This window comes from Calidris pugnax, unplaced genomic scaffold (assembly GCF_001431845.1).
Source record: "Calidris pugnax isolate Ruff unplaced genomic scaffold, ASM143184v1 scaffold222, whole genome shotgun sequence".
Classification (NCBI taxonomy): domain Eukaryota; kingdom Metazoa; phylum Chordata; class Aves; order Charadriiformes; family Scolopacidae; genus Calidris; species Calidris pugnax.
This window is the reverse complement of record NW_015091085.1, coordinates 363,481-383,596: the sequence shown is the minus strand read 5'-3', so window position 1 is coordinate 383,596 and position 20,116 is coordinate 363,481. Positions and strand designations below refer to the sequence as shown.

Below are 20,116 nucleotides of genomic sequence, written 5' to 3'. Positions count from 1 at the left end.
CTCAGGAAAGGACTGAAGGCCCCAGGCTGAGCTCAAAAGGGGCTCCCGGGTGCATGGGGTGTGGGTGGAGGTCCCAGCTGTCCAAGGCAACTATGGCCTGTTAGTTGCTTCGGGGTCCTCACACTGGGTTTCTTTGCTTTGGAGTCCTTGAGCGGCTCTAAGACACGCCAGAACATCAACACAACGTGCATTGTCCCTGTTCTTGCATCTCTTGCAACAACGAAAAGTGCTGTGACCCCCTGGTATGTCAGAGAGAGCTCTTCAACACCCATGTTTTCTGGAAGCAGACATTAAGTTGCCCAGGACAGCCACAAAGGTCGGTGTCACAGGAAAACACAGATGAAAATTCTGAGGTTGGTTTGGTGTTAGAAATTTGATCTGTCATAAATGGTTTCCAAATAGCTTTAAGCTGTGCGCGGGCAAAAACCTCCTCTAAGCACAACCTATCTTAAATAAAAAAAAATTTTAAAAAATCATGGTGATTTAAGCATTTCCCATTTTAAAGGAAACTATAACTCCAGGACTAGAAATTTTAATGCCAACTTTTGTCCTGATAAATTTTTAAATGGCTCTTTTATGAATCTGTTGAAAAATACATTTATATTGAAAACAGCAAGTGATCCTTAACTATAACATTGTAAATATGACACTGAGCTGAGGTTACAGATGGAACAATAATCTATCTCACAGAACAAAGCTTGTCAACGAAGTGTGATGAAATATTGTAACATAACCTAATTTATTATTGCCTTTTCATCCATCTTGTTATATTATGAAAGTGTCAAAGTTCAAACCTCGATATTTAATCATTTAACAGTACGTTATTCAATGCTGGAGCAAGCACTGATGGCATAACTCTCATACCAATGATACCCACACCGTTTCTCTGATACCTGTTCAATTCAGCCCTGCCTGGAGAACTGAAAAATTAAACTTCTTATATCACCTATGATCTTTTTCTTTTTTCTTTTTCCGTTTTCTTTTTTTCCCTACAATAATCTTCTCATGGCTGCCTCCAAAACATTAACACTTTTATTTCTAGAAGATCCTGGAGGATAAACAAACAAGGACTTTCTTGCTACTTTAAAGCACGGGGCTCAATTCCTTTGGTAATATCTCCCATGTTAAATGAATATTGTTTGTTTAATGCCATAGTCGCTTGTACAGATTGACCCTTCAGCATCAGCAGCCAACCACTGGCTAATAAAAGGTTTTAATATTAAGAAAGCTGAGCTCTAAGAAAGTAAGGCTTGATCCTGAAAATTCAAGTAAGAACAATTCTAACAGTTATGATTAGCCCAAATGATGAACTTGGTCCTCACTGTTACAAGCACATACGTGATTGTGGTTGTAGATGGTCAGTAAGTCAGGCTTAGGCAGCTAACTATATACCTAAACAACACAGAAAAATTAAGAGTCAAATAATCATCCTGCTTCTCAAAATCTTTAGTTGGTGTTGCAGAGTTGAATCGTACAAAAACTGCAACCCGACGGAAACTGTCCACCAACTTCATTAATAAAATCCTTACGATTTTATCCTGAAGATAAATGCTGAAGATCATGGGCATGATCTTCATAAGCACGAAGTGCTCATGCAATTCTGCTCTCCCCAAGAGCCACCACTGACTTCAATGCAAGGAAAGCGAGGCCAGCACTAACTACTTTTGAAATGCAATTCCACAGTCCTTTTTCTCTTTGCACTTCTAATCGAATTTGTAAACAAACCCATAAATATATAGTATGGAAAATCAGTAATATCATCTTTTCATACTTAAATTTTATTTTACGTTTTTCAGAGATTGTGTCTTAAAATAGGCACCCCATTCACATAAAGTCACTCACTGCCACAAAGCTGTTGTATTACATTCTTGGACTTTGGGAAACCAAGCAAATGAATTAGAACATTTAAAGAATTAAAGTTAATTGAATGCCTCGGAATGTCAGAGAACACTTCATGAAAGAGAGCTGGACTGCTACAAAAAGGTAAGCACTGTTAAGTGCATTTTGTTAGCGGTGCAAATGAAGAAGAGGGAAAATAAGAACATGTTTAAGTCTTCATATGAGAAAGAACCTTGATTTCCTATATTCCTTTCCACGTTCCAACACCTAGTCAATATTTTGCTCACTTTTCCTCCAAAATTTACACTGGAACTACAGTCAGTATGGGGAAGAAAGACACAGAATTGGATTTGGTAGCAACCATCTACTCTGTAGATATATGTACAAATAAATCACGAATGGGTCAGTGCCTATGTAGTTTACACGTAAGAGGAGCTAGATGAGTGTTTAAGGTACATGGGCTCTGGTTTGGTTCCCTTGGACAAGCTCGTTGACTTCCTCATCTGCAGTTTCCCCATCTTTAAAATGATGGTAAAGCACTCAGAAAGTGTATTTACAGTGGAAAGGTCAGACCAAGAGATACTGTGTTATTTTCATTCTTTCATTGAGGCAAGGACAGTGCCTTAAAAAATGTGCACAGCTCTGGAATGTAAATTCCTAATATATACAAACAACCTCACTTTGGGTTATATGGAAGTGCTTCTCCCTCATAAAGTTACAAGGTATCATTGCAGGGATTAAAAAAAAAGACACGAAGAGACTGGACAAGAGATGTTCATGGTGCTCGAAATCATGCACGAATTAGCAAATTGATGAACAATTAGCAAATGACCCACAGCAAAAAGAGTACTACTCTGGCTCCCCTTTCCTTCTTTGGGAAGTGTTAACATTGTGTAGTTTCAGTTAAAAATTGGCTACATCAATCAAGGCACTAAATCCTTAGTCAGTGACTGTACTCCTATTTTTTAACTGACGGATTGCCTGAATGCTTTTTTACATACACCCTCTGCTACCTGTAATACTTCATAAATAACACAACTATCAGCTTGTGGATTCCCTCAAGAAGAGTTTCTGCTGCAAAAAGCAACGAGTGTTCATTCCATTATTTAACATTTTGTTTACCTAAGGTCAGCTGCAACACTGGTGACCTTCAGCCCCCAGTAACACCTGTATGGGCTACAATGGAAACTGCTGCTTCTGATGCCACCGAGTCAAGGTATATGCATTTCATTACATGACTTGGAGTCATGACATGCATTCCTTAAATGTGTATGAAGATACAGTTCTGACTGATTTATTTTTTCCTTTTTTTTTTTTTTTGAAAAATGCAAATAAAACCACGCACTGTCTCCTGGTATTTCTCCCAAGTCAATCCCAGGCTTCTTGTTCTCCTCCTCACGCGTTGGTCACCTCCTCACAACAACGTGCCTCTCCTTTCCCTCTTCCTTCCACCCTGCCACCACCAACTGCTGTCACTGCCTCCTAATACTCCTCTGAAACACTCTTCTCTTGGCCCTCGCATACCGAGCATCCCTCTCCTTCCTCCAAATCCTTCCCAGAGCTGCTGCAAAAGAAATCAGTGACTAGGGGGGGGAAGATCACACAGATTTACTTGGCAATTTCTTTGCTTGTACAAACAGAGGCTGCAAACGTACAGAAACTTGACCGACTACTCCCTCTAAACACCACTTGCCTTTTAGGTGGACGTCCTCTTGCAAATTTTGAGGCAGCTGGGGAAGCTTTTACTGTCCCCAGGTACCCAGCTGGTGTCCCCTCCCAGCAATTACTGCCGCCCCCCCAGCACAGGCAGCACATCTCCACCTCTCACCACATCAGTGCCCCATTTCATTGGGCCAGAGCTAAGCTGCCAGGCTGTAAGTGGGGAGAAGGGACACCCTCTGACCCTCTGCTGAGGGACAAGGGATGACCTGGGGCTGGTAACCCCCGAAGCCATCAGAGCTCACTCACCAGAGTTCATTTGCCAAAGCTCTTCCTTGGCCGAGCTCCTTGTATTTGCACAACACTCCGATGCTGCACGGGGCTGTTGGATGTTGCAGCAATGTAAACAAAAGTCATGCTAACAAGATACTCTGAGATTTCCATGGCTTGCTTCTGGTAGAGCCTTCGAAGGCACTGCCTTACTCACTCAGTTCCCACTGAACCATATGTACAAACCATATCTATGAACCATAAATATGGTAAGACCTGATACCTGGTGGCAAGCCCAATCTCAGTGCTGGTACATTTTTCATCCCTTGTCTTCAGCCTCTTCCAAGTCTATTGACTCGTTGCCATTAATATATCAAGGTTAATTTATTAATGCTGCATTTGATGCAGAACTCATCATCATGAACACACAACAGATGCACACGACCAGCCAATATCATTCGAATAAGCCTCTGAAAAGTGTTGCTACACATTAGAGGAGAGACTGCCACGAACCTCCACGTATCCTTCCCTCTTCTAACTGTGCTGTAGCACAGAGTGCAGCAGGAAAATCTAAAAGGTCTACAGCATACTCATTATCTGTTGTTATTAATAACAGACTGGACAGTGAAATCACCAGCTGCATTCCTACAGCAAACTTCCCCGCTCTGCAATTCTCTTTTGATGCTCTAGAGGTGGTCTCATTTGCTATTCAAATTTTAGCCTCCTCTCTGCTACAAGGCAGGGCCTGCCATCTCTTGAAGTGTTTAACCACGGCGGCACCATCACACGAGTATGTGGGCACATATAAATCCTGACGGTGTTCATGCACCCCTTCCTCCTTTCCTTCCTTCCTTCCCTTTCCCCTTCCTCTCCTCCTGCAAAAAGAGCGGGTCAAAGGAGCGTCAGGAGCTTTCTCACACTTAATGCCGTTAAGCCAGCTAATTGAATAAACATTTGTTTAACATTTGCTCCTATTTCACTAATGCACTGGGAGAATGAGAAGAATTTTATCCCCCCTCCCTGCTCCCCTGTCCTCCCCCTTCCTCAGGAGTGCCACTAGCTGTTATCGCGGTGACTAATGTGCTGTATGTGGCCATTATAGTCTTCAACTCTGAAATTACACCCAGGATGAACGATAGGCTCTGCCCGTATGCTGATTGGAGTTGGATGATGATTGATTAGAAGAAAGTCAGGCTACGTAGCCATGCAAAAAGAACTGCACTAAGCCACCAGCTTAAACACTAAAGAGCATTTCACCAGTGGCTTCGGAGCTATTAGATGTTTTCGTATGAACAACGTTTCTCACATCCGGGTTTGCGCGTTTTATCTTTATTCTTTCAAATCCTGAAATTGCTTGGATAAGAGGGTTTTATATATATATATATATATATTTATACACATTTCTAAGAGTAGCCTGAACTTTTAGGGGAAATTGAAGAGGCTTTGTGTCAAGTACAGCTAAATCCAGCCTTTCTATATCAAACTCCTGCTAGAAAATTACTGTGCAGATGATAAGGCTGAAAGATATAATAAAAAGTGACTCTACTCAATTTACACTGCAATATTGGTATGACTGAATATTTTTCATTCAGGTGACTGATAAAATCACTAAACTGTATTGCAGATAAATAAAGGAGGCTTCTGTCAAGAATAAACACCATTAATCATGAAGTCTCACCCTCTGAGTGGCTGCGCTATGCAACTGCACAAATGCACCATCACAAGTGGCATGTGACCCAGCGCCTCTTTTCTTCCCCCCGGGGGCTCCCTGGCGACACTGTCTTCTTAGGAAAACTTTTATTTCTTTTTAATGCCTTTACAACATTTGGAAGGCCTTAAATATCTCTTCCCTTCGAGTTTACGGGCGATTGCGACCGATACGTTCAGCTAAAAATTGATCCCGTGAGACAAACGAACCGAGGCAGGCTGCGGCCGCGTGGCTCTAAACCCAGCATTACAGTGGGAAGCTCTGTATTTAAACTGGTGCAGATGAGATCTTTGTCGTTCTAAAGCTGAAACAAGCAGGAAAATTTTATCAGCTCCCCCCAAACCCACATTTTCTTACCGGTTTCTTTACTTAGATGCGCTATTTCCAAACAGGCACCGAGTCTCTTTTTGAACATACGATGCATTGCAAATCTACCTGAGCAGAATTGATGGGGTTTCCTTTCAAAAAGCAACTTAGATGCTAAAACTGGACATGTGCTGAAAGAAACTGTTACCCAACAAAAGCACAGTCATACAAAAAGAAAACCAGACAACTCAGGTAACCTTTTTGTAACCTGTTTTAGCCCGAGTGATGATTCAATAGTGGCCGTGTTATTAAGCTGGAATGAAGCAGTGCCCTACACACTAATGAGGTTAAAAAATGTAGTTAGGTCTTCATGTTAAAGGCACTTAGCAAGCAGTTTGCTTGGCAAAGCCCAACTGTGTGTTGGAGCAGAGGACTAATCACACAGGCAGGAATCAAATCGACTGGAAGAATTAGGAGACTCGCGGCCCCGAGGAATGTAATTCATGCAGAAAAGCAGTTGTCAGAGCCAGGCCGGGGGAACTGTGTGGGAAGAAAGCAAAATAAACAGCTCAACAAAGAAAACAAAGACGCTCAAATAGTGGCTTTTCTAATGCTTGAGTACACTGAAACTTCAGTGGGCGCATATGACAAAAACCTTATCAAAGACGACCTCTATACAAGCCATACACCGGTGAACGGGGTGCACTGGTTCAAAAACCACTCAGAAAATGCCTGAAGGTCTTCAAAAAATAACCTTGGAGTTGTTCTGCGCGACAGAGAAAGTGCACGTGCATACATGGGAGAAGAAGAAAAACATCCAAATGATATAAACAGAGTCTCGAAATGTTTTCTACTATTACTCCTGATTTCTCTCCCCATCATTCACGGATCAGAAGAGGATGCAGCCAGAATGCAAAGAGCACCCTCCCCTCCATGTGGAGCAATGCTCTCGATGGAAAAATAGCATTGCTAATTGGGATCCACTCCCGCGGCGTGAGGACCAGATTCCTGCATCCACCAGGGGGATTAACCTGACCAGAAAGAAGAGCTTGAGGCTGGTCCTAAACCTCGACAAAATTCACGTGGTATTCGCAGAAAGTTTTTCTTGCAATGGGTATGACCCACGACAGCAAAATCAAACTTTGAAACCGACTGACACACGAATTACGCAAATGCTCAGTTCTCTCAAAAACCCCGGTATTTTCAACCAATGGGTTATTACTCCCATAATTGAGTGTTTCGACATTTTTAGAGAATGAAGCTTTTATAGAACTAAGTACCTCTCTCCTCATTTCACTCTGTCACTGATGATTTTTCTAAGCCCTCCCTACCCTGCAGGGCAGAACTCCACGCTCACTTTTGTTTCAGCAGATTTCAGCTTCTCTTCTTCCCTTAACTCCTTCCTCCCTCGAAGGCAGCGGTGAGGCAGGCATTCCTTCTCCCGAAAAGCCTCTCAAGTTACCTCAAATGAACACTCTCCTCAACGTCTGTTCTGTGATGCCAAGAAACATTCTTTTTCCAAATTCAAAACCAAAGCAAAACAAACCCCTCAGCTTTCTCTAAGTCACATCCACAATATTACTGAGATTTGGGAGAAGCGAGAAAGCTTTTTCTTCAATTCTAATTTAATAAGTTAAAATAAGACCTTAAATCTTTAAAACAAAAGCAAGTTGGCAATAATAAAAGACCAATTCAGAGACCAAGTGTCTCTCCTACTGTACTTGCTACCTAGATTTCACTGTGAAGGGAACATTTGACTAAAATTCTAACTTTAAAGTACTGCAATCCTGACAGAAACATTGATATGAAGGTTCAGCATTAATCATTTCTGTTGAGGTATGGCTGGATTTGCTTCACATCTCTGTACTAACATAAGCAGACAGCCCAAAATTGATATTCACAAGAATTAGTGACTACTAATCAGAGCAGAGAGAGTATCAACTAGAATTTCTCACCTTGCACTACTACTTGCAGCAGAAAAATTACTGAAATTACTGTACAACATATTCTCTATATACGTTTCTGTATGAAATATACAGATTATTTTCTGAAATGCCTTCCCCTCCCCACCCTAAGACAAATCCACAATTTGGGGAAGAAAAGCCATTTTGAGAGTGCACCTCAGAGAGGGGACCAGGTGTAAAGCGTATGTGGATGCTGTACCCAGGACCACGGAGACAAGGAGTGACCCCTATGAAAACACAACTGCTTCTGAGCTATTCCTACCACCAACAGCAGGCGAGCCATGGATCTGCACCAGCATCCATGAGGGCAGTGGGATCCACAGGTGTATGAAACACAACTTACATCCAAGGGGAATGCTGCCAAGTTCGGAGGGGGGGGAAGAAAGATATTCTGCCATGGGTCTTTGGCCACAAAGCCATTGTGGTGCTACGTAATCCCCACTGCCCGTTGGTTCTCACAAATGGTGACTATATGATGGCTGGAGCACCACAACCATCAGAAGAAACAAGAGATAAAGGCTTCACACTGCAGTTCTTGCTCTATTTGTGTGCAAAACTGGACTTAAAAAAGCATTTCTTGGGCAAAGCCGTAACTTCGAACAACCTCAAGAACCAAAAAGGGGTGGGGACATAACTTCTAATGTGGCTGTAGGGGGAAATACATGGAAAACAAGCACTAACTGTAAAGCAAATGAAGGTTCTGGCTGCACGTTTTTTTGAGGAACAGTAAATTCCATCTAAATCCTGGAAGCATTATTAGTTCCCTAAAAAGAATAGGTAGCTAGTTGTGCAGTGGAAAACCACAAAAGGGAACAAACTGGACACACCTGCACCAGCAGGATGACCTACTGCTAACTCAGCACCTCTGCAATTCAATTTAATCACAGGAGCAGAAACACAGTTGCCACAAAACACGTCAGGATGGAAGCCTGACGTCCGAGGAACGCACGCGGCGAACTAAGACAGAGGCAGCTCCACAAGTTTTCTTGGTACTGTCTTGATGATGTACGCTGATAGTGATCTTCCAGGGTGAAGCAGGGAACACCTGATTGCCCCTGGTCATTTGGCTCCTGCCCTCCCCACCAAACCTGTCTACAATGTTGTTAAATGGGGCTATTTGCCTTGGTGGCCTCTATAAACCGGACTAGACTATCAATCTTTCCTTCCACGGGCCAGTGGAAAAGGCATGATAAATCTAGGCTGAATTTCAACAGGAGATAGAGGACTGAAAGATGCGTATCTTTAAAGAGACAGCCACTTAAATCTGATATGTTTAGAAATTCTCCCTGATGCGAAATACTCCCTAATTTTCCGTTGATCCTTAACACCGATGGTCACAGCACCCCATAAATAACGCTTTCAAGAAGAGGACAGGTCCTTTGGAAGCTTTGTGTTCCTGGCTCACGGCCTTCGGGATGTTTTGCCTCTGTGTCTAACCTCTGTGGGGTCTCCAGAAAATTACCAACATCCCTATACATTTTACTATAAACACGGACATAATGTATTGTAGGATCAGACCTACACATTCAGTGCTGGAAGGGACTAAGCAATACATTCTTGCCTGGTCTTTAAGAGCAATTCATAGAGCCCAACCTCAGCATAAAGCTTCTTCTAAAATAAAGACCAGAGTCACTAAGCAATACATTCTTGCCTGGTCTTTAATAGCAATTCATAGAGCCCAACCTCAGCATCTTCTAAAATAAAGACCAAAGTACTTCTTTGGTCACGTAGAGCATCCTAAGAGTAAAAATCAAACAGCATAACATTTTCCTTTAAATTGTTTCCTCTATTAATCAGTATTATCAGTCACGAATGCTGGCCCAGCCTACCCCGAGGCACACAGACAAAACACCCATTGAGCACATTCCTTCGGGTGGTATTAGGGTCTTGTCTTCTTTTTTTCTAGCATCTTCCAATCGAGAATATGCAAGGGGCAGCTAGTTAGTCTCCTGCATCACAGAAGCACAACCAACACCAGCTCATGAGCCTGCTTTCTGTTACAAATATGCAGACAAATACAGACATATACATACACGTATTTAGTGGGTTGAGTAAGGGGTGGCAAAATGGGAAACAAGGTGTTATTTAACTTCTGTTTTTTCTTCCTTTGGGGGAAAGAAAAAAAAAAGTCTGAACTAAATTCAGTCCATACTCCAAGATTATAAGACACAATGCCTTTGTTGGGGGAGGAGAGAGTCTAAGTCAGGGGAAGACTGTGTGAGAGTAGGATGAAGATGCTACGTGCTCCTACACTGGAGACGTACTCATTGCTCACATTTCATCCAGTTTATACCCACTCTCACTTTAGGGACTTCCAATTCACAACACAGAAATCTCACCAGCACACTTTAAAAAAAGAAAGAAAGTAAAAAAAAAAAGATAAAGAAAGACGGAATGAAAGAAAGAACGAAAGAAAGAAGGAACGAAAGAAAGAAAGAACGCTAAGACTGTAACATTTCAGTTCTCTTTGAAGCAAGATTTAACATGAGTGGAAGAATTGTACTGAAAAAAAAGGAGTCTGTCACAGTCCAGTACCTCACAGGCCACTGCAACAAGTTTGACAGCAGCCTCTATAGAGTTGGCTTGCTTCTGGTTCACTGCACGTGAATACCACAGTCAATATCTGCTCACTCGACTAATACTGCTGACTACAGCACAAAGAACACAGGAATTTTGTCCAAGAAACCACAGGCTCAGAGCCTCTGAATGTGCACTATATTTAGAGCTTGCATTCTTTGCAGCTGATAACAGAATGAGATAATAGAAATTTCAAGCAGCAGAACTCTAGCACTGCAGCTATTCTGTGTCTTTTTGGATAAATGTTAAATTAAGGTAACGATCCACACGTTCTCAATGTTATTGCCCATGAACATTTTTCCTACTTGTTTTTTGTACGTTTCCCCTCTAATTTTCCATCTTTCTCAGACTCTGTGTAGCCCCTGCCATTAGTTTTAGCTGTAAAGATCTAAAATTATCCAGTCAATGATAAATGCAAGCAAAGATACTCACCCTATTACATAAAGAGGATGCACACACACACACATAGGCACACTTGTATACACATCCACACACAGGGAGTGCCCCAAAAGCTGGAAGTCATGCCTAGTTATTCCTCAGCCTACAGAAAAACATCTGAACACAGCGTCCTGAGGCATGACTTTGCTGGCCATTCATTTTGCTTCCATCGTCTCTTAATCATCTTTCTCAGACTCTGTGTAGCCCCTGCCATTAGTTTTAACTGTAAAGATCTAGAATTATCCAGTCAATGATAAATGCAAGTAAAGATACTCACTCTATTACATAAAGAGGATGCACACACACACACACACAAGTAGGCACACTTGTATACACATCCACACACAGGGAGTGCCCCAAAAGCTGGAAGTCATGCCTAGTTATTCCTCAGCCTACAGAAAAACATCTGAACACAGCGTCCTGAGGCATGACTTTGCTGGCCATTCATTTTGCTTCCATCATCTCTTAATTCACGCCGGCAATGGCTGATGACCTTTTCAGTGAAAAATTTTTTCTTAATATCCAGCCTGAACCTACCCTGGCGCAACTTGAGGCCATTTCCTCAAACACGCTGTTTTGAATGCCCACCTTAGGGAATCACTTCTCACTGGCAGCCCAGAATTTGTCTAAGCACCTCTCACTGCCCAGACGGGCTAAATCAGCCAAGTGAAGTGCTGTCCAGTGCCCACACCTCACTGCTGAGAAACCCAGGAACCGTTTCTCTCCACCAACATCAGCCAAACCCCTGAGAACCCCCTGAAGGCGTCTGGCCCCACCAGATGGACCTGTGCCACCCTGCCTCTCAGGTGGGGTTCAGGCAACTGATTCCCTGTAGACCAGCAGAGGAGTGTTCCTGAGGACCACTGAGGGCTTTCCCCTCTTTTTTCCTCCCTCTCCATCACCCCAGGAGTGAGTTGTTGCTACCAAGTGACCGTAGCATGAGAAGTGGTCAACCAGCATCCCATTGGAGAAAGCCTGCCTTCTTCATTAAGGCTGGGGGCTGCTGCCTTTCCACCTCTTTTCTCAACATTAGAAAAAAAAACGAACAGAAGATTTGGAAGAAGTTTCTACCAAAGGATTTTTAACTTCTTCATTAAGGCTGGGGGCTGCTGCCTTTCTACCTCTTTTCTTGACATTAAAAAAAAAACAAACAGAAGATCTGGAGGAAGTTTCTACCAAAGGATTTTTAACGAAACAAACCACGGCTTTTTTCCAAGCTTTTCCTTCTACATTAAAAACCTCACCAAAATTTTCCTCTTGTTTCCACTGCCGTAACTCCTCCAACCACCCCAAAATCAAGCTGGCTGTACGAGGAGAACAAAGAGCCTCTGTTAACGCAATATTTATCTGCCCCTATTGTTTCTCCTTTATAAATCTGTAGTTCCTTGGCATTACAATTAGCTACTCCAGAGAAAATGATTATGTCACAAAGTATTATCCGCCACAGAAACAGATGAATGATGTGAACCAAATGTAATCTGGTGCGCTTAGAGGCAATTCAGTTGACTTTCATGTAAATGCGCTTGCTAAAAACAGGGATGATTTTTAGCAGTGAATCCTTATTTGATCTAGAATTTATTTGCCAGTAGGAATGAACTTTTAAATAAGATACACTTCCCAGTAGGGAGAGAACTGTGAGAAATACAGTTTAATTGAGGGCGCAGGAACTTTTGAATACAGCTTACCTAAACAAATCCACGTAACTGAACTTACATAAAACAGCTATATTCAAAAATATTTACCTATTTTTGACCTACATTTTTACCCGTTCTTTTTCGAGTGTCTCAGAATCAAAAATTTAAGAGAATCACATACCCTTTTTTTCTGCAATTTGTTATATACCACCAATAATTTGCTTCCCAAACCTTCCCCGGTTTCAGACAGTTTTTAAGAACGTGGTCTGTTGCTGAAGCTACTCTGCGAGTGTGCTTGCAAAGGAGAATTTATGACCTGCAAGTCTTAAGGTAAACATTACTAAACAAGTACCAACAGCTAAACAAAACACTGATTCACTGTTTTAAATGATGCAACGCTATACCCTGAGTGAGAGATCAGCGTTCTGGTCTAGACTCAAGCTTCCTTTTCCCCACTTTGCAAAAGCCCTGGGGCACTGGAGGGAAAATCTCTGCGGCCGTTTACGTGCTGGCACCTGGCCCTGCTATTTTATCGGTGTGTATTACCACGGCCCTGATGCTCTGGCACTAAGAAAAGAGACATACGTGTTGCTTCCAGAGCCTACAACACACATACCCAAGGCGTGTAACAAAACTTGGAATAACCTGAACAAGTCACCGGACCACGCTGCTCCCTTCTTCAAGACTTGCTATAAAATCCTCCAGACTGTCTGCAGCTGCTCATTCTCGATGCTGCACTTCCCTTCCAGGGACAGGTTTCTTGGGGTGTTCCCCATTTAATACAAGATGTCTCCCCGCTTACAGAAAACACTTTCACGGGTGATTTTGGAAAGCTGTAACTACAGTCATCTTTTCATGTCCCAAGAGCTTCCCAGGCTTTCTTTTTCGATGGCTCCTGGCTAAACCATAAAACCAGTTCCAAATCTTGAAGTAATTAAAGCCAATTCAACGAGTGATGTTTTTCGCGCTGGGTGGGGCTCTCCTTCCCACTGTCAAAGGATCAATGAATGCTCTGACAAGCTGATGGATTCCTTGCCAAATCTCCAGCTTAGAGGTACACTGAGGTAAAGCAGTAGGTAAAAGATTTAAGAGGTTTAAACACTGAGATTTTTAGAAGAAATAAGAGCTTAGGAATGAAAGTGCAAAGGAAAAATTAAAATGCCAGTGATGGGGCTGGGAAAACCTAAGCGTCCTATCAAACGTATGGCAAGCAGTTTCTCTCCTGTAATTAAAGATATTTTGCGGAGCCAGTGCTTTAATCTTCTTGCTCTTGGACATCCCCCATTGTACTACGTGGTCCAAAATCAGAGGCTGATGAAAGCTGAGCATCTGGGCCTGACTTTCCCTTCCTTTTCACCCTTGTGTAACTGATGTCTGTATAAATTAGATATGAAATAACATATCCAAGGATCGGACTCTCTTTTTATCGACTTCAAGCTGACTGCAAGCAAAACACATGCTTCCCTTTAGCCCCGGAGCATCCGCACGGTTCAAAATATCTGTTCCAAGGCACCCGTGTTGGGCACGTGCATCATTTCAGGACATTAAGACTGCCAAAACTCAGAGCCCACTAGCCTCAATCGGCAGCTAGGAAAAAAGAAAAAAAAAAGAGCTTAGAGTATCATCGATCCTAGGAAGCTACAAGAGAGCAGCTTTACCTCACAGCTTCCCCCAAGGGCAGCTTCCCCTGGCCATATGCTTATGGATAACACCACTGCACCTTCCTAGGGCAACAGAGATGATTAAGGGATTGGAGCACCTCCCTTACGAGGGAAGGCTCAAGGAGCTGGGGCTCTTTAGCCTGGACAAGCAAAGATTGGGGAGAAGATCTCCAAAGAGATCTCTGGGGAGAAGATCTCCGAAGAAGGGAGATCTTATTTATGTTTGTAAGTATCTAAAGGGTGAGTTGAAGGATGTTGGAGCCGGATTCTTTTCAGTGGTTCCCAGGGACAGGACGAGGGGCAACGGGCTCAAGCTGGAACATAGAAAGTTCCATTCAAATATGAGAAAAAACTTCTTTGGGATGAGGGTGACAGAGCCCTGGAAGAGGCTGCCCAGGGAGGGTGTGGAGTCCCCTTCTCTGGAGATCTTCAAGACCCGCCTGGATGCCGTCCTGAGTGATGTGCTCTGGGCAGCCCTGCTTTGGCAGGGGAGTTGGACCAGATGATCTCTAGAGGTCCCTTCCAACTCTGACAATTCTGTGATTCTCTTAGACTTACTTGCTCACGCTCCCTTACTCACATGAAATGGGATGGCAACAGAAAGAGAGACAGAGACTAAATGGATGAACGTTGTGGAACATGCATGGTGTATCTTGTAGTACATTCTGCTCTAGTAGAAATTTTAACTTTTTACTAGCCTCCTACGACGTGTCCATTAACTGCTCTGAGGTGTACACATTCCCACCACCCCGGAGACTTCCTGATATCACTCCCTGGCAGTTCTCCTCTGCCCCACCTCTGCAGGAGGGAGCTTCCTTCCCAGCCATGATAGCAGCACCTGGAAATACCAGGTGAGGTCACCTTCAAAGGCTGTCCAACCCAACTTGGAGATGAAGCAGATTGGGAGCAACCCATTAACGCAACTTGGTAAAGGTGTGGGAATGAACAAATGACCAATAACGGTCGCTTCCTGAATCACTGGGATTTAATCTGTCAGTAAAAGTTTCCCTCTGCCTTAGGAAGTTGGAGGGGTTTTTTTAATTAATAAATAAAAAAACTCATCCTGACCAACTCAGATTTTAAAATTTGTGGGACTAGAAAGTTGTTTACACTTGTACTGTCATAAAAACGTTCAAGACACCCGTATTCTTCCTCTGCTCAATGCTAACTACTCTCATTCCAACAGAGCCAATGTCAACAAAGACTGGAAGGCTTAGCGACAGTAAAGATTTATGATTTGGTTCTTGAGGAGTCAAAAAAGGACATCATGCTCCAAGTATTAATTTATGTCCAAATAAACACCCTCAGCAGCAGCATGATTTGGAATGACTGCACACCGACCAGAGAAGGCATCACACTCTATCAGGCAACCCAGCAAGCGTAAAGGACCAAAACAGAGTTTAGGTTCAGTTTCTCCTTTAGTACCTTACTTTAGAAATCAATTTTGAAAATTAAGAAAGGGCTAGACAAACATAACAACGACGAAAAGCAAAGCAAGAAGTGGAATTACTGAAGCCACGCTTCTTTTCGGTATGTTTCAATCACATGGCATTTAACCAGTAATTTAACTTGCTAGTTCAATGGAAAGTAGCAAAACTGAATTACAGTTTACTGGAACACTTTTTAAAACTCAGATTTATGCCTTGAATTTGAAAAAAAGAAAGAAAAGCACAAGCTCCAGCTCCAATTACACTGCACATACGTTGCAGCTAAAGAAAGACTTAAGTTTCATACATCTTCCCTGAAGTATAAACCGAAGATGTACTGTAGAAATTCCAGATAACTACACAGTCCTAACAAACAGGTTTTGGTAACACGAAGTGACACATTTCAGTACATATTCATAAGGGTTGGGGGTTATTATTGGGCTGTAATTGCAGTTGTTCTAACACCTAATAAGCCATGGCTGGAAAAACAAAGGCAGGTTAATTTGTGATTTCCTCTACTCATTCAGAGGCAAATTAAGTGTCAAACAGCTAATACAGAACATATTTCATTTTATGAGATTTTAATTTAATTCTGCGCCATATCGTTGATGCCTTAATGTAGGGTGGTTTATCTAAGAAGAGGAGCAATTTATAAACCTCTTTCAATTGAAATCTTTAATGATAGGATACGATAGCATAATTACAGCAATGCCTGCTAGTCCTACTATACATAAGCATCTGTCAGCAATTCCATCATGAACATAAACCCTTATTTTAGGGGTTTATAACTCAGTTATAAAATTCGGCTCCAGGCTGAAATTTGGGATATGACAGTTCTGCCCATCAGCAATTAAACTGCACGTATAAATACATATACATCTGTAGAGCTCTAAGTACGTAAGAGCCCTGTAACACCTTAAAAATTTCTCCTTTCTTTTTCTTTTTCACTTGGCCATTGTTCAACGTTATGGGCACACATTGTGGGTATCATGCGGACAAGGCCTTCTCCACATTTTCTCTGCACTTGTATTTAGACCTAAACTAATTCCACTATGGCCTGACAGGTTCTGGAAGACATTTCAAGGAGCTTGGATAACCAGAATGATGCCAATTTTTTGCCTCTTTTTTTTTTGTTTATATTACACACACACACACTTCTGAGAGTATTACGAAGCTGAGGACAAAAACACTCCTACAATGAAGTCAGTGAAAAAACTGTGGGTAAACATCTGTCTCTCAACCAGTGTTCTTGCCCTTTTCTCTCAGAATTCTCAAATAACTTCTCAGATCCAGTTCTTTTTTCTTCTTTTAATTTTTTTAAAGGATATTATGCACTTGTGCTTTTACATAATGGATTATGCACTTCAAGTAATGGCTCCAAACCATCTCAAATCTAACACTCCTAAGTGATACTCGCATCAGGCTCTGTAAAACCTGCAAGAAAACTGCTGGGTGTATACCCCATACACACATTAAAAAGTATTCCTGAAAACTGCAAAAGCATGACAAACCATAACATCCCCAAGGAAGCTGTTGGACTCCAACAGATTATTGTTTTTTAAGTTGCTTAACTGCATATTTGCATTTAATTACACTGACCACCACGGCTCCGAGGGTCCACTACAACTCATCATTTCAAGAGGGAGGAAGATTCAATAGAAGTCACTGGAAAAACAAACACTGGAAAAACTCAAAACAAGGAAGTTTTGAGTTTAAAGCTTGGGCTGAGATCAGAGTTATTACTGGAGCAGCTGCCTGCAGTCGTATCACATCAGGCTAAGATCTCCTTGTCTCCAACAAGCCTCTGCAGAGCCCGGCTGAATCACGGCTGCACCGCGGGGTATGGCGGGGAGCAGGGGGGGGGCAGCGCCTTTTGGTAGAAGGGGCACTGATTTCAGTGTCAGAAGGGACTACCACTGAAATGAGGCACGAAGCAGGCATTTCCCACATCTTTTGAGGCTCCTCCAAAAATCCTGGCACTTTTAGGGATGTAGGCTGCCAGTCCCCATTCCCCACTGTCACCCGGAGCGGGAAACGGTGCTTTCCCCACCCAAAAGCCCTGCCCCGTGGGCACAGGGTGGCACAGTACGGGCTGCAAAATCACTGCACTGCAAAACTGAGGATGACCACGGAATGACTCCGTCTGAGCCTGCCACCTTCAGCCTGCAACAGCTTTTAGCAGCAAATTTAAGCATGTATTCGAGTATATTTTACGATGCGGTTGCCTGTGGTGTAAATAGTGATGCATCAGAGGAAGTCTGAGGAATAAATCACAAGTTTCCGTACTCTCTCTTTCTATAAATACCCACTTTTCCTCTAATGCCCAAGAAGACTGCAACACAGATTTATTACTTACCTCCAGGCAAATTTGCTCTGAAATTACAATTCAGTAATAGAAGACTGACCCAAAAAAACTGTTAGTAAAATATTGCGTGTGTACTTGGGCATGTAGTTAGGATTGTTAATATCAATTAATTCTGCTCACAGAGGAGGACTTGTTTTAAAACAACTTCATTTTTCTTCTGCATATATGTAATTACACAGCTGTAACTAATAGCCATAGCAAAGCAATCTGCCATCTAAACAACTAGCATTATTCTTCAAAGTATTGCTTGTGCTTTTCTTCTTGTATTTTCTCAGTATGAGAGGGGATTAGTAGATATGATTAAATGTATATATCAAGCCTTTTAGTGAAGTACCAAATGGAGCTTTTTGGCTCCATTTTCAATGGTATATAACAGTTTTGCTGGACACAACAACTGTTTTATTCTGCAACGCTGATTTCTATCTCCCCATATAAAATAAGATAATATTTATTTCCACAGGATTTCACCACTGCCACCCTTTTCTAATCCACGTTATCACTGGTATTCATTTCTTTTATCTTTGTGTAAACCATGTGCTCTATCACATTTGCCATTTTGTTTGGGTGACATTCCCATCAATCAACCGATTGCCTGTGCGTGCACACAACAGGAACTATGAAAATTTACCAAAAATTTCATTATGCTTCATAGCAGTCACTGGAGAAAAAAAAAATAAAAAATAACAAAAGCTTTGGAATGAGAGGAAATTTTAGCTATGAAAAATCCCAAGCCTAATACAGACAAAATAGGTGTTTTGTCTGGCTGTATTTCACCGGGTTCAGCGCTTTTTAATTTAGCATTTACAGAGCGGCAGCAAAACACAGAGGGAACACTTGCCAGCCACCTATTCCTGAATTCCTCAGGAATTCCCAGGAATAGGTGGTTATTAGCCACAGGAATTCCTCAGGCACCAGCCTGGGTTTTGCATCACGAATGGATAAACCTCAGCGCTTCCCAAAAGTAAATCTCACCTTTTGGGGAGACTGGCAAAGCACCCCAAGCACGGGGCTTTAAGCACTGCAAAGGGTGGGATATTTGCCCGTTCTTCCAGGCGGTCAAAACGAGGGGAAATCATACAGAATACTCACACATGCAGAGGAGGAATGGGAGATGGTTCGTAATGGTAGCGTCCCTCATGATGTCTGGCATCAATTGGTACAGGAGGGTGGAATGCTGGAAAGAGGTGAGGCGGATCTGGAAAAAACAAGCGAGGTTCCTGGATCTGAGTATCTCCAACCACTCTTTAAAAAAAAACAACATTCACAAAGACGGAACAGATATCGAAAAGCACGTGTCACCAGCACTACGACTTACGGGTCACATCCTCCTTCCCTGCTGCAGGTCTGTCTGAGAGGAGAGTTTGGCCCAGAGTGAGTGTTTGCATGAATATGTATTTACTAATTTTAATATTCTCTTTTTATAGCTTAAATGGGAAGGGACGTAAAGAAGTCTTTAATAAATAATTACGGGCCCATATGTGAAGTGTCAGATCAAAAGGACCATCAAGCCTTTCATAAGCATTCCCCATTTATTTATTTTTTATTAAAAAAAAAAAAAAATCATCGCAGGACAAAAAGCCTAAGCAGAGAATACAATACAATTTAAAAGGTATATCCTGGGAGATGTACACACAATCCTACAAGGGAAAAGGAAGCAGCATGCTGGGTGAGAAATGGTTATCAGGAGTAAATCAGGCAATGGAGTTGAAAGGGAAAGGTGGTACCGAAGATGCTTAACTCATCACACCCATGGCCGCAGCCGGGGGAACGTGCCCGAGGACAGGGGGGCTCATTTCATATACTGCCCTTAAAAGAAGGGTGCTTTCTTTGTCCCCACGGCTGGAGACCCAGGGGATGCAGGGCTGCATCCCTGCCCCTTCTCCTCCCGGGCTTTCACAGGACAGGGGGGGGTTTTGCAGCTGCCAGGGCTCCCGTTCCCTGCTGTTTCCTCAGAGCCCGGGCGACCGGGCTGACAAAAGGGGGAATGTGCCCCCGCCGCCCCCACAGGCTCTCTGCACCGAGGGGACAAGCATCAGCTCCATCCAGCAGCTCCACAACTGCTTCTGCAGGGGGATGGTCTCCCCCCCCAAGGCTTTGGAGGACACAGAATCACAGAATCACACAGAATCTTCTAGGTTGGAAGGGACCTTAAAGATCATCTTGTCCAACCATCAACCTAACTGACAAAAATAGACACCCACACAACAAACAAGGAACACCATCACTAAACCATACCTCCCAGCACTACATCAACCCGTCTTTTGAACA

At 42.6% G+C, this 20,116-nt stretch overlaps 1 protein-coding gene across 2 annotated transcripts in view; it reads right to left on the bottom strand.

Annotated features, from left to right (window-relative positions):
* GLI3 (GLI family zinc finger 3) overlaps positions 1-20,116 on the bottom strand; it is a 248,551-nt gene that overhangs the window by 122,975 nt on the left and 105,460 nt on the right. For both annotated transcript variants that reach the window (XM_014957727.1, XM_014957728.1), the window contains exon 3: positions 18,938-19,043. In XM_014957727.1, the coding sequence (XP_014813213.1) occupies positions 18,938-19,043 (106 nt within the window). The remainder of the gene's footprint in view (positions 1-18,937; positions 19,044-20,116) is intronic.